Genomic DNA, 13,906 nt, shown 5'->3' with positions numbered 1-13,906 from the left:
GTCCATGTTCCATCCAGAAAGTCACCTAAAGTCACCTTGAACACTGCCTTTAGGTAACAACGTGCTGGGGAGCACACAGTGTGGAGGAAGCAAAGGCATACCCAGCCTGCTGCAAAATCAATTGTCTTGGTTTCTTTGGCAAATACACATGACACTCCTAATGGAAGTGCAAGAATAAGGGGGAGGAAAGCAGGTGTTAAAAACACCCTGAACTGCTGATATAAAACACTAAGAAAACAAAACAAAGTAAGAATAAAATCGAAAGTCTCAGAATCTTCCAGTTGGGTCAGAATGAGCTCAGATCATCAATATCCCTTAGGACTCAGCTGTAAGAGAAACTCTCCATGGCCCATCCCTGCCTTGGTCTTGAACCAGTCACAAGCTAAGAATGGAGTGAAGTCTGAACAGTTCTTCTCTCAGCTTCTAAAGAAAGGAATTCACCTCATTTACTACCTGACCCCTGTCCTGAAGGGCCTCCACTTAATCTATCACTTCTGCCTTTTAATGTTTATAAATGATGAGAAATAGGATACAGCTGTTTTTCCCAGCATTCCATTCCCTGGAAATCTCTTTTGCCTGCCGTCTCCTGCCTGCCTTCTTGGGTGCTAATCGATGCTCACAGGATTATACTGAGGCACTTAAAGAATAATAATAAAAAAACCCCACACATTTAATTCTATTCCAGAATTAAATTAAATATAGATTGAATCCTATATCCGTAGGTTCAATATAAACTATATTTTGTTGTATTCTTGTATTTTGAGACTTGACAATCCCCATAGGCTTATGGGATTGTTAGAATATTTGGCAAATGGGAGTGTCCTATTACTTAGCCATGCTGAGTAACAGTTGTGGTTCTAAGAAACACCAAGAAGAACTTAAAGTACCATGGAAATGAACACTGAGTTCTGTGGGTCCATTTGTTTTGTAGGTGGACATGCTGGAGCATTCTCACAACGTCACTGTTGGTTATTATGCTACCAAAGGGAGGCTGGTCTACTTGCCTGCTGCAGTGATTGAAACGCTGGGCGTTTATGGGATCAGCAATGTCACTGCAGATCTGAAGCAACACATCCCAGCCTTGCAGTCTGTGGCAGTACTTGCCTCCCCGTGGACTCCCCAGCCTGCAGGCTACTTGCAGCTGAAAACAGGCAAGTAACTCAGAAGGAAAGGATTCCTATCCGTTCTGGGATCCGTGGTGGTACCAAGAGGACACCTGTTTGAAAACTCCATCACTAGCTGCTCTGTTATTTCTTAGAGTCATTGTGTACCTTCCTCCAAGGGCCTTGCTAATCAAATGTCCAAGTTCCCTGCACAGCAGCCTAAACTTTTCCAACCTGGACTCATTAGAAATATTCCTTCACAGGAGTCTTTCTTCCCAATTTATATAATTATGAGTATATCGTACTTGTGAGCATCATATACTGTATTTATTTTTTCCTGTATTAGCAGTGGTTACTGAGGAGAGTTGAGCGTCCATAAAATCTGTGCTTTGCAGCAACATGTTCCAGATGCCCCTGAATCAGAATCTCTGAGCTTAGGCCTTGGAATCTTTCTTTCAAACTCCCTGGTGACTCTGATCTGTGGTTTGTAAACCACAAGAGTAGAGGAACCATTGAAATTGAAAGACTCAAACAACTTAGTCATGCAGGCCAACTGATTGTTTTTTTCCCCTGCAAAGAAATAGAAGACATGATCACTCTTAAGCCGTTTTGTTGTCTTGGAGCAGATGTCTCCATATGCCAATCAAATGAAATCACAAAATCCTTTGCATTGGAGGGAATCTCAGGTTAGATCCCGCTTTTAATTCTTTTATGTTATAAATCATTTTAAGAGCCACTTCCAAAATTGCAACTGTCCTTATTTGCCTGATTTCTCTGATGTAAAATCATGCCGTTTTATATCATGACTGCTATTAAGTTCAAGGAACTAAGACGCAGAGCTTTGGTGAGCACTGATTTATTACTCTCATTCTAGTGCTACAGTTTGTGAGCCAGTCGGACAACATACGGTCCTGCAAGTTTGCTCAGACGATGGAACACAGGCTACAGAGGGCCTTCCAGGACGCCCAGAGGAAAGTTCTGAATACTAAAAGCAACCTGACGATTCAGGTAAGGAGGAGGGTGCTTCAGCTGTGTAGTTGACAGAGGCCAACCGGAACACAAATGTTGGCAAGAAGTGATTTGGTCCCGCATTTCAAAGCTGCCTGGTGTAAATGTAACTTTGTACTTCGGGCATATGATATCAACAGGAGAAGGTGCCACTTTGGGGCCACCGAGTTGAGTCAGGCCTGGCAATGATGAGGATGTCTGGGGTGTGGTGGTCATGACAAGGGAGATGCTGTGAAACTGTGTACCTGCTGTGATTTGGGATTTAATATTTATTTTCCCAAGCCTTTCTTGGGAAGGCTTGAAGCTTCCTTAAGCCTTTCTAATACATTTATTATTATTATTATTTATTTTATTTTTTTTTTGCGGTACACAGGCCTCTCACTGTTGTGGCCTCTTCCACTGCGGAGCACAGGCTCCGGACGCGCAGGCTCAGTGGTTTTAAAATTGACATTTAGCATAAGTGAATTATCAGCAAAGCCAATATGATGTGAAAAGCATACATTTTAATTTGAATGAGCAGTCGTCCTTTTCTAGATTCACCCAAAGTATATATGGAAGTATCTCATTATGATCTGGTTCATATTAGACTAAGATCTAAAAACATGTCACAGACATAAGATTTATGTAAGGAGTGTGACTCAGCTCCTTTTTCTTTCTGTTTGCATTTATGATCCTCACAGGTACATGAGTCTTATTGGAGCTTGGCAGAGGAACATATTCTAATTATATTCAAGAAGCACAGACTTATCGACTAGCTTCTCTTTATCAGGCACTGGAAGGGACACCAAGATAAATAAGCTGCCCTTGGCCTTAAGAATCCTCTCTTGTGTTGTCGTATGATAGTCAGGGGCCGTGAGATGAAACTTTATAAAGCAAGTAACAAACATTCCTTGGAAAAGAGTACAATGGGCAATTAGATAATTGCATCTAAATAGATTTTAGATGCTCTTGAACCTATCCACAGCTTTGGGTGAATTGTTTTATTAACCCTCTTTCACTTTTTGCCTTGGCTGGCAGGAAGCCCAGAGCCAAAGTTGTTGTGTGGATTTAGTAACCCTCTAGGCTCCTATATCATGCATAGATTGCTACATGTTAATCATCACCCCAGGGTTGTCTTTTTTTTTTTTTTTGCGGTACGCGGGCTTCTCACTGTTGTGGCCTCTCCCGTTGCGGAGCACAGACTCCAGACGTGTAGGCTCAGCGGCCATGGCTCACGGGCCCAGCCGCTCCACGGCATGTGGGATCTTCCCGGACCGGGGCACGAACCCGCGTCCCCTGCATCAGCAGGCAGACTCTCAACCACTGCGCCACCAGGGAAGCCCCAGGGTTGTCTTTAATCTGTTTTTTCAGGACCTGGTTTTGTAATTAATAAATTACCAGTGTATTGTATTAAATGTAATTTGTGGGGCACCTTGGATCTTTTGTGGAATAAGACCATGTAAATATTTAATTTGTTCAGAGATTCATCAAAAAAGTGACTTAATTATTTTTTACTTGTATAGCATTGATATTAGGGGCTAGAGTATAGTAGACTCAGTTAGGACTTTTTGATTATAAGCAACAGAATCCAAGCTCACAGGCTTATGCAAAAAAGAGGAAGTGATTGGGTCATGTAACCGAAAGGTTCACAGCTCCTTACTTCAGGAGCAGTTGGATCCAGGTGCTTACATGATTTCTTCATGAAGTTCTCTCTTCGTCTCTTGGCTTGCCTTGCTCTGGGCGGCATCATCCTCAGGCCCCTGGCACCTCCAGGTTTGCCTCATCCTTATTACTTACAGTCTCATGGATCCAGAGTGCCTTTTTTGTGTCATTCCAGTCAAAATCCTGGATTAGTTTTCATTGAACCCTCTTGGATCACGTGCCCATTTCTGGACCAGTAACTGTGGTCAAGGATATGAAATATCCCAGTCAACTAAGTCTGGCTGAGATGCCCACTCCTGGAACCTGAGTGGGACAACTGCAACCAAAGCACATGAACTGATTGGAGAGGAGGAGGTGTTTCCCCAAGGAGAATTGTGGTGCTGACAAGGAAGAAGGGAGAATGGATACTAAGAATGAAAACAACAGCCTTCCATTCTGTCAGCGTTGTGGGTCTAATTAGCTAAATAAATCATGGCATGAGTGAATGGGAAGTAAGAGATACGGTCAGAACCCATATGAGTCTAAGAGTAGAGGGGTAATGGGAAAGTATCCCCTGCAAGGCACAAGGCATGACTATCAAGGAACAGTGATATGACCTTGGTTTCAGGCCTGTGGATCTCTTCTTATTTATGAAGTTGTTGTTAAGCAGCCCCCAAGAATGGTCACACTTTTCTTAGCTATAAGAAAAAAAAAAGAGTACAGTAAAGAAAACACAAATAAATGGAAAGACATTCTGTGCTCATGAATTGGAAGACTTAGTATTGTTATGATGTCAAATACTACCCAGAATGATCCCTATGCAATCCCTATCAAAATTCCAGTGATGTTTTTTGCAGAAATAGAAAAATGCATCCTAAAATTCACCTGAAATATCAAGGGACCCCAAATAGCCGAAACAATCTTGAAAGAGGAAAACAAAGTTGGAGGTCTCACACTTCCTGATTTCAAAACTTAGTGCAAAACTATGGTAATCAAAGCAGTATGGTACTGGCATAAAGACAGACATATGGACCAATGGAACAGAATAGAGAGCCCAGAAATAAACCCTTACATATATGGTCAAATGATTTTTGATGAGACCATTTGGTGTGGGAAGGGACAGTCTTTTCAACCAATACTACTAGGAAACTGGATCTCCACAAGCAAAAGAATGAAGTTGGATCCTCACCTAACACTGTATACAAAAGTTAACTCAAAACGGATCAAAGACCTAAATGTAGAAGCTAAAACTGTAGGACTCTTAGAAGAAATAGGGGAAAAAAGCTTCATGACATTGGATTTGGCAGTGATTTGTTGATATGACACCAAAAGCACAGGTAACAAAGGAAAAAATAAATAAGTTAGATGTCATCAAAATTAAAAACTTTTGTGGCTCAAAGGACATAATCAAAAGGCAACCCACAGAATGGGAGAAAATATTTACCAATCATGTATCTATAGGGGGTTAATATCTAGAATATGTAAAGAACTCCTACAGCTCAGCAAGAAAAAAACCAAACAACCCAAGTAAGAAATGAGCAAAGGACTTGAATAGACATTTCTCCAAAGACGATATACAGGTAGCCAGTAAGCACATGAAATGATGCTCAACATGACTAATCATTAGGGAAATGCAAATAAAAACCATGAAATACCACTCACACCTATTGAGGATGGCTATTATATAAAAAAATAGAGAATAATAAGCATTGGTAAGGAGAAATTGGGACTCTTGTGCACTGCTGGTGGACGTGTCAAATGGTGCAGCTGCTGTGGAAAACAGTATGGCATTCCCTCAAAAAAACATAGAATTACCATATGGTCCAACAATTCAATTTCTGGATATATACCCAATAGAATTTAAACCAGGGACTTGAACAGATATTGGAACACCGGTGTTCATAGCAGCATTATTCACAACAACCAAAAGGTGGAAGCAACCTAAGTGTCCATCCATGGGTGAATGGATAAGTCAATGTGGTATATACATGCGATGGAATATTATTCATCCTTAAAAAGGAGGGAAATTCTGGCACAGGCTACAACATGAATGTACCTTGAGGACATCATGCTAAGTGAAAGAAGCCAGTCACAAAAGGACAACTACTGTATGATTCCACTTATAAAAAGTATTTAGTTTTGTCAAATTAATAGAGAGAGAAAATAGAATGGTTGTTTCTAGGAGCTAGGAAGAGGAAGAAATGGGGCGTTATTTAGTAGGTACAGAGTTTCAGTTTGGGATGATGAAAAAGTTTTGGAGATGGATGGTGGTGATAGTTGCACAATAATGCGAATGTACTTAATGCCACTGAACTGTACACCTTAAATGATTAAAATGTAATGTGTATTTTACCACAAAAAAGTATGAAACTAATATAATGTTGTATGTCAATGATGTCTCCTCAATAAAAAAATTCTCATCTGAAAAAATGTATAACTTACCTGGTCGAGAGTAGTATGTACAGAGATACCATATTGCAAGCTCTTTGGGATCCAGTGAGATTTAGTTGTGTTGAAAAGCAAAAAAATAGTGTTCAGAATAGAGATAAAGGTTGCAAAGTTATTTTAGTTATTATTTTTTTAGGTGACAGTGCAGTGAGGTCTTTTGAATTATTCGGAAAGAAGTGCCTTTTTTCTTGGTACCTTGGGAGAGGCATGAATATCTGTGGCTAAACCACATTCCAGAAATACTGTTGGAAAGGAAGTAATAGTTGACCAGAAAAGTTGACTCCGTATGTCGTTAATCATGGGACTCTCGCTACTGTGTTAGAGAATTTAAAAGGAACTTCCACTTATGGGAACAAGTTCGAAATAACATGAAGAAGCTATTCTTGACAGTCTTCTTCAAAGTAAGGTTTAAAAGGAACGTTGCAGAGATATTTATGTCTGAGCACACAAAGGTCTGGGACAGACTGGGTATCAGTTTCCGGCAGAAAGAGAGGACACATTCAAATGAAGATAATTTGAGGAAAGTCCAATGAAATGGACTTTGTAGAAGTGTGGGCGGGCTCTAGGGAAACCACAGGGACAGTGCAGCTGCCAAGGCTGTGACAGTTGGGGCCGATGCGGTGAGAGGAGCCAGCAGTTGTGGGAAGCCTGAGGCCAGAGCTGCCCAGCATGAGCTGTGACCCCACGGGAGGGAGTCCCTGACACCAACTCTGACCTCACTCTCCTCCTTCTCTCCCACATCCTCCTGAGCTGCCTGCAGCTGAAGCCAGGGGGCCAAGGAGCCCATTGATGTGGTCCACAGGGGTCTGCCTCTGGGGGCACTGAGCAGAATGAGGGCAGGGTGGCAAATGCATCTGGAGGGGGAAGGGGCAGACGCCAGCACAGAAGCCCATAAAGAGTGTCTCACCAGGCAGAATGCCTTCCTACCGCATCTGTTTTTCAAAGCTCATCTGTGGGATATTTTTATGTATACATTGACCTATAAAAGTCTCATTTCCTCATAACTAAAAAACTGACTTAGACAAGATTCGAGAAGAAAACCACACCATCTCATAGTAATATTCACATGTTTTACATTGAATTAATAGACCACAAGGAAATGGAATCTCTCTCTAAAGAAGCTGTTTTCTATTTCTGAATTCTTTTTGTCATCAGGTTCGGTCACGCTGTCCATGACTAGGTTGATGATGGACGGTGTGCATTCCCTGTCCTTTCAACTTTAAAACCCCCATAAGTTTGACTCAGGCTTTCTCTGTCTGAGCAGTTGAGTCCTCCTTAAATTTACCATTCCTATGCTCTATTGTGTATTTTCAGAACCATAAAAGTAGCCTGAGACCATTTAGCCCCTGGAAAAGATACACACACCAGTGGTTAAAACCCGAAGTCAGGCTGCCTGGGTTGGAATCCTGTCTCCGTCACTTATTAGCTGTGTGACCTTGGGCAAGTCCCTTGATCATTCTGGGCTTCAGTTTCCTCCTCTGTAAAAGGGAGTCATAACAGGATACACCTCCTAGGGTTGCGGTGAGGATTAAATGAGATCATGTGCCCTTAGCACGATGTCTGGCATGTAAGCAAGCAATCCGTAAGTGACAACTACTGTTATTCTTATCTCTTCCTTGCTCTCTTCCCACCTCCCTTTCATTCCTAACCTCAACTTCTCCTTAAACTTCTCCTCCCACGGCCTCCATGAAACAGACCCTCATCTTATTTGGCATGTCTCCCTCCCCTTTCCTCCTGTGTCGATTCAGATGGTGAGCACGTCCAACGCCTCCCAGACAGTCACCTTGGTGTACGTGGTGGGCAACCGAAGCTCCTTCCTCAACGGCACCGTGGCCAGCAGCCTCCTCCGCCAGCTCTCCGCTGAGCTGGTGGGGTTCTACCTCACCTACCCGCCGCTCACCATCGCCGAACGTGAGTATGTCCACGTCCTACAGGGACTCTGCCATCTTCTCCGGGGCCTTGTCTGTTTAGCAAACCTCCATGGTGCCAGGCCACATGCTACCTCTTTTGTCATTATATCACAACTGAAATATGTGATCAACGGGGATTGAATTGATGAAAACTTTATTACACGTTGAAAAAAGCAGTAGGTGCTTTTTACCCTTCACTTATCTCGTATCTCATTTAATCCTCACAACTACCCTATAAGGTAGGTGCAGAATTAACCCCATTTTGCAGATGGGAAAACTGAAACTCCAAGAGTTTTAACAAGATGCCTACTCTGACATAGCTAGCGAGACGTGGAACCTGGGGTTTGAACCCAAGCAGTCTGCCTTCTGAGCTTATAACACTGCCTGGTATAGCATCTGTCCTTGTGGCAATCTGGGTTGCTATGGTTTCCTCCACTTCTGCCATCAGCAGATGTTCCTGGGCCTACAGCCCTTGCCCGGGCTATAGATATTATGATGCAACTCATGTGCAGTCAGCATCGTGACTTCACTTAATGAAGTCCCCATAGGCTTGTGGCCTCATCTTCCTCTAATGCTTCAGTTACATAATCCTCATTACCATTCAGCAGTCATAGACTTTGAAGACGATGCAGCCTACATTTTGTACCCAAACATTTACTTGGTAGCCAAAGGAAGTAAAGATCTATGCTCTTAAATTTAATCATTGGTACATTTCTAAAGGTCACTGGGCAAGTTATTTTTTTAAACATGTATTAGCAAAATTGTTTCTATTTCCTTCTTTTATATATGGTAGATAAGTGAGATAATGTGTGTGAATGTACTTATTAGCACATAGTAGACACTCAGAGTTTTTTTTAATGTTTGTTTAATGGCAAGCTTTTGTGACTTTCCATATACTAGGGAAAGATGCTTCTGGATTTTATGGAAAAGATGATGTCATTAAAGATGGCATTATGTCACCTGGCAGCACATGAAGAATTTCGTTTTTCATCATCTTGATATTCTGAGAATAATAACAATAACACAACTATGATTTATTGAGTACTTACTATGTGCCAGGTACTATGCTAAGCCTTTTACATGTATTAACTCTGATGGTCACCACACCTGTAAAGAAATGGTACTGTTACATTTGGCTATAAAACTTAGTCCTTGACACTGGAAAAATCCATTCAAGAAATAATTATTCCTAAAAGTGTTGTGATGGTTGGATAATTTTTAAAGAGAAAGCTATTGTTAAGATAGGTTCTACCTGTAGGTCTTGACAATGGAAGTGTTTCACTTAAGAAGGTTTTGATGGAGAAACCAAAAGCAGACACCCAAAAGCCCTTTACTGAGTATTTTAGTTTTCTGAATAGCAAGTTTCAGTCTGTATGTCCTAGAATTCCCAAGAATGATAAAGCAGGATTTAGCTGCTTGGTATATTGTCAGCTATGTCTATTTCTCTGAACAATATTTACATATAAAACCTGTGAAAGTAATTTGGTGTGTTTCTTGTTTGTTTTAGCGCTGGAATACCCCAACCTTGATATATCAGAAACAACCAGAGACTACTGGGTAATTACAGGTAATCTCTTCTTTCATTTCCCCTTTCACCCTATCAGGTTGGTTTATTTTTTTCTTTCTTTCTTCCTTCCTTCCTTTCTTACTTTCTTTCCTTTCTCTCTCTCTCTCTCTCTCTCTTGCTCTTTCTTTCTCTCTCTTTCTTTCTTTATTATTTTTTTAACATCTTTATTGGAGTATAATTGCTTTACAATGTTGTGTTAGTTTCTGCTGTATAACAAAGTGCATCAGCTATACATATACATATATACCCATATCCCCTCCCTCTTGCGTCTCCCTCCCACCCTCCCTATCCCACCCCTCTAGGTGGTCACAAAGCACCAAGCTGATCTCCCTGTGCTATGTGGCTGCTTCCCACTAGCTATCTGTTTTACATTTGGTAGTGTATATATGTCCATGCCGGTCTCTCGCTTCGTCCCAGCTTACCCTTCCCTCTCCCAGTGTCCTCAAGTCCATTCTCTACGTCTGCGTCTTTATTCCTGTCCTGCCCCTAGGTTCTTCAGAACCATTTTTTTTTAGATTCCATATGTATGTATTAGCATACTGTGCTTGTTTTTCTCTTTCTGACTCACTTCACTTTGTATGACAGACTCTAGGCCCATCCACCTCACTACAAATAATTCAATTTCGTTTCTTTTTATGGCTGAGTAATATTCCATTGTATATATGTGCCACATCTTCTTTATCCATTCACCTGTCAATGGACACTTAGGTTGCTTCCATGTCCTGGCTATTGTAAATAGTGCTGCAGTGGACATTGTGGTACATGTCTCTATTTGAATTTTGGTTTTCTCAGGGTATATGCCCAGTAGTGGGATTGCTGGGTTGTATGGTAGTTCTATTTTTAGTTTTTTAAGGAACCTCCATACTGTTCTCCACAGTGGCTGTATCTATTTACATTCCCACCAACAGTGCAAGAGGGTTCCCTTTTCTCCACACCCTCTCCAGCATTTATTGTTTGTAGATTTTTTGATGATGGCTATTCAGACTGGTGTGAGGTGATACCTCATTGTGGGTTTTTTTTGTTTTTTTTGTTTTATTTTTGGTACACGGGACTCTCACTGTTGCAGCCTCTCCTGTTGTGGAGCACAGCCTCCGGACGTACAGGCTCAGCGGCCATGGCTCACGGGCCCAGCCGCTCCGCGACATGTGGGATCTTCCCGAACCAGGGCACGAACCCGTGTCCCCTGCATCGGCAGGCAGACTCTCAACCACTGCGCCACCAGGGAAGCCCTGCTCATTGTGGTTTTGATTTGCATTTCTTTAAAGATTAGTGATGTTGAGCATCCTTTCATGTGTCTGTTGGCAATCTGTATATGTTTTTTGGAGAAATGTCTGTTTAGGTCTTCTGCCCATTTTTGGATTGGGTTGTTTGTTTTTTTGATATTAAGCTGCATGAGCTGCTTGTAAATTTTGGAGATTAATCCTTTGTCAGTTGCTTCATTTGCAAATATTTTCTCCCATTCTGAGGGTTGTCTTTTCGTCTTGTTTATGGTTTCCTTTGCTGAGCAAAAGCTAAGTTTCATTAGGTCCCATTTGTTTATTTTTGTTTTTATTTCCATTTCTCTAGGAGGTGGGTCAAACAGAATCTTGCTGTGATTTATGTCATAGAATGTTCTGCCTATGTTTTCCTCGAAGAGTTTGATAGTGTCTGGCTTTACATTTAGGTCTTTAATCCATTTTGAATTTATTTTTGTGTATGGTGTTAGGGAGTGTTCTGATTTCAGTCTTTTACATGTAGCTGTCCAGTTTTCCCAGCACCATTTATTGAAGAGGCTGTCTTTTCTCCACTGTATATTCTTGCCTCCTTCACCAAAAATAAGGTGACCATAGGTGTGTGGGTTTATCTCTGGGCTTTCTATCCTGTTCCATGGATCTATATTTCTGTTTTGGGGGCAGTACCATACTGTCCTGATTACTGTAGCTTTGTACTATAGTCTGAAGTCCAGGAGCCTGATTCCTGCAGCTCCGTTTTTCTTTCTCAAGATTGCTTTGGCTCTTTGGGGTCTTTTGTGTTTCCATACAAATGTGAAAATTTTTGTTCTGTTTCTGTGAAAAATGCCATTGATAGTTTGATAGGGATTGCACTGAATCTGTAGATTGCTTTGGGTAGTAGAGTCATTTTCACAATGTTGATTCTTCCAATCCAGGAACACGGTATATCTCTCCATCTGTTTGTATTCTCTTTAATTTCTTTCATCAGTGTCATAGTTTTCTGTATACAGGTTTTCTGTCTCCTTAGGTAGGTTTCTTCCTAGGTATTTTATTCTTTTTATTGCAATGGTAAATGGGAGTGTTTCCTTAATTTCTCTTTCAGATTTTTCATCATTAGTGTTTAGGAATGCAAGGGATTTCTGTGCATTAATTTTGTATCCTGCTACTTTACCAAATTCATTGATTAGCTTTAGTAGTTTTCTGGTAGCATCTTTAGGATTCTCTATGTATAGTATCATGTCATCTGCAAACAGTGACAGCTTTACTTCTTTTCTGATTTGGATTCCTTTTGTTGCTTTTTCTTCTCTGATTGCTGTGGATAAAACTTCCAAAACTGTGTTGAATAGTAGTGGTGAGAGTGGGTACCCTTGTCTTGTTCCTGACATGGTTTGTCTTGTTCCTGAAATGGTTTCAGTTTTTCACCATTGAGAACGATGTTGGCTGTGGGTTTGTCATATATGGCCTTTATTATGTTGAGGTAAGTTCCCTCTATGCCTACTTTCAGGAGAGTTTTTATCATAAATCGGTGTTGAATTTTGTCAAAAGCTTTTTCTGCATCTATTGAGATGATCATATGGTTTTTATCCTTCCATTTGTGAATATGGTTTATCACATTTAATTGATTTCCATATATTGAAGAATCCTTGAATTCCTGGGATAAACTCTACTTGATCATGGTGTATGATCCTTTTAATGTGCTTTGGATTCTGTTTGCTAGTATTTTGTTGAGGATTTTTGCATCTATGTTCATCAGTGATATTGGCCTATAGTTTTCTTTCTTTGTGACATCTTTGTCTGGTTTTGGTATCAGGGTGATGGTGGCCTTGTAGAATGAGTTTGGGAGTGTTCCTCCCTCTGCTACATTTTGGAAAGGTTGGTTTATATTTAAAAACTGCATGCCATTCAGTGATAGAATTGCCATCTTTTCTTGGGTCCTGTCTTATACGCCAAGGAGTTACTTCCCTAGGACCAGAAGTGGGTGGAGTAAGCCGAGATAGGAAAAGACAGCATGCTGAAGATGAGGGTTAAATAACCAATTCAGAACAGCTACATTGAAAGTCCCACCCAGGAGCTTCCTCTTCGCAAAATGTGTACCCGTCAAAAGGTGCGGCATTAAGCTGTGGACGTCTGGGGCATGTCCATGTGAATGGTTGTCTATTTGTTTAAAGATTATTTAAAGACCGTAGGACTTTCTGCACTGCTTTACAAAACCCAAATGAAAGTCAGAGGAATGCCAGGCATGCATTTTTCTCTCTCCCCAGTACGCCCGCGCTGATCCTGGTGGAGCCCGGGCGTGTCCTGACAGTGAGGGTGGATGGAAGTAAAAGGGTGTTTGGGTGGCAGTTTCCTTTTTTCTTCCTTGACATTTCCCAGCTGAGATTTATGAAACAGCAAAAAATTTTTGCTTGTGTTTTTCAAAAGCCAGACAGTAGCTCTGAAAATTAGAGAAGCAAGGATTGGAAGCGGAGAGAGAGGACAGATGCTTGTAGCAGGAAAAGTGACCAGCCGGGCCATAAAGGGTGATGCCAAAAGCTCAGCTTCTTGGGCTTCCCAGGTGGCGCGGTGGTTGAGAGTCCGCCTGCCGATGCAGGGGACACGGGTTCGTGCCCCGGTCCGGGAAGATCCCACATGCCTCGGAGCGGCTGGGCCCGTGAGCCATGGCTGCTGAGCCTGCGCGTCCGGAGCCTGTGCTCCGCAACGGGAAAGGCCACAACAGTGAGAGGCCCGCGTACCGCAAAAAAAAAAAAAAAAAAAAAAAAGCTCAGCTTCTCTGTAACTGGTGACACACTGAATCTCAGAGACGGAGTTTTGGGTGAAGTAGAAAAGGATAGCTTCGTTGCTTTGCCAGGCAAAGTGGAACACAGCAAGCTCCTGCCTTGAAAAACTTTGTGTCCCAACCCAGGAGGATTTGATGAAGAGTTTTATAGCAATAGTTCAAGGGTGGGGTTGCTGATAAGATTAGGGTGTGTGCAGGGTCTGCATGCCTTTACTCTCATCTCAGGTGGTCGGTCTCCTAATCTTGATGAGCTTCTCTGGTCC

The 13,906-nt window shown here is 41.7% G+C and overlaps 1 protein-coding gene across 3 annotated transcripts in view; it reads left to right on the top strand.

Annotated features, from left to right (window-relative positions):
* Positions 1-13,906, top strand: part of KIAA1549L (KIAA1549 like) — a 282,463-nt gene that overhangs the window by 153,176 nt on the left and 115,381 nt on the right. For all 3 annotated transcript variants that reach the window (XM_060303369.1, XM_060303368.1, XM_030864767.2), the window contains 4 exons: positions 932-1,151; positions 1,978-2,111; positions 7,928-8,090; positions 9,597-9,656. In XM_060303369.1, the coding sequence (XP_060159352.1) occupies positions 932-1,151; positions 1,978-2,111; positions 7,928-8,090; positions 9,597-9,656 (577 nt within the window). The remainder of the gene's footprint in view (positions 1-931; positions 1,152-1,977; positions 2,112-7,927; positions 8,091-9,596; positions 9,657-13,906) is intronic.

This window comes from Globicephala melas, chromosome 8, assembly GCF_963455315.2.
Source record: "Globicephala melas chromosome 8, mGloMel1.2, whole genome shotgun sequence".
In the NCBI taxonomy this organism is placed as follows: domain Eukaryota; kingdom Metazoa; phylum Chordata; class Mammalia; order Artiodactyla; family Delphinidae; genus Globicephala; species Globicephala melas.
The sequence above is the reverse complement of the archived record's forward strand: the minus strand, read 5'-3'. Positions and strand labels throughout refer to the sequence as shown.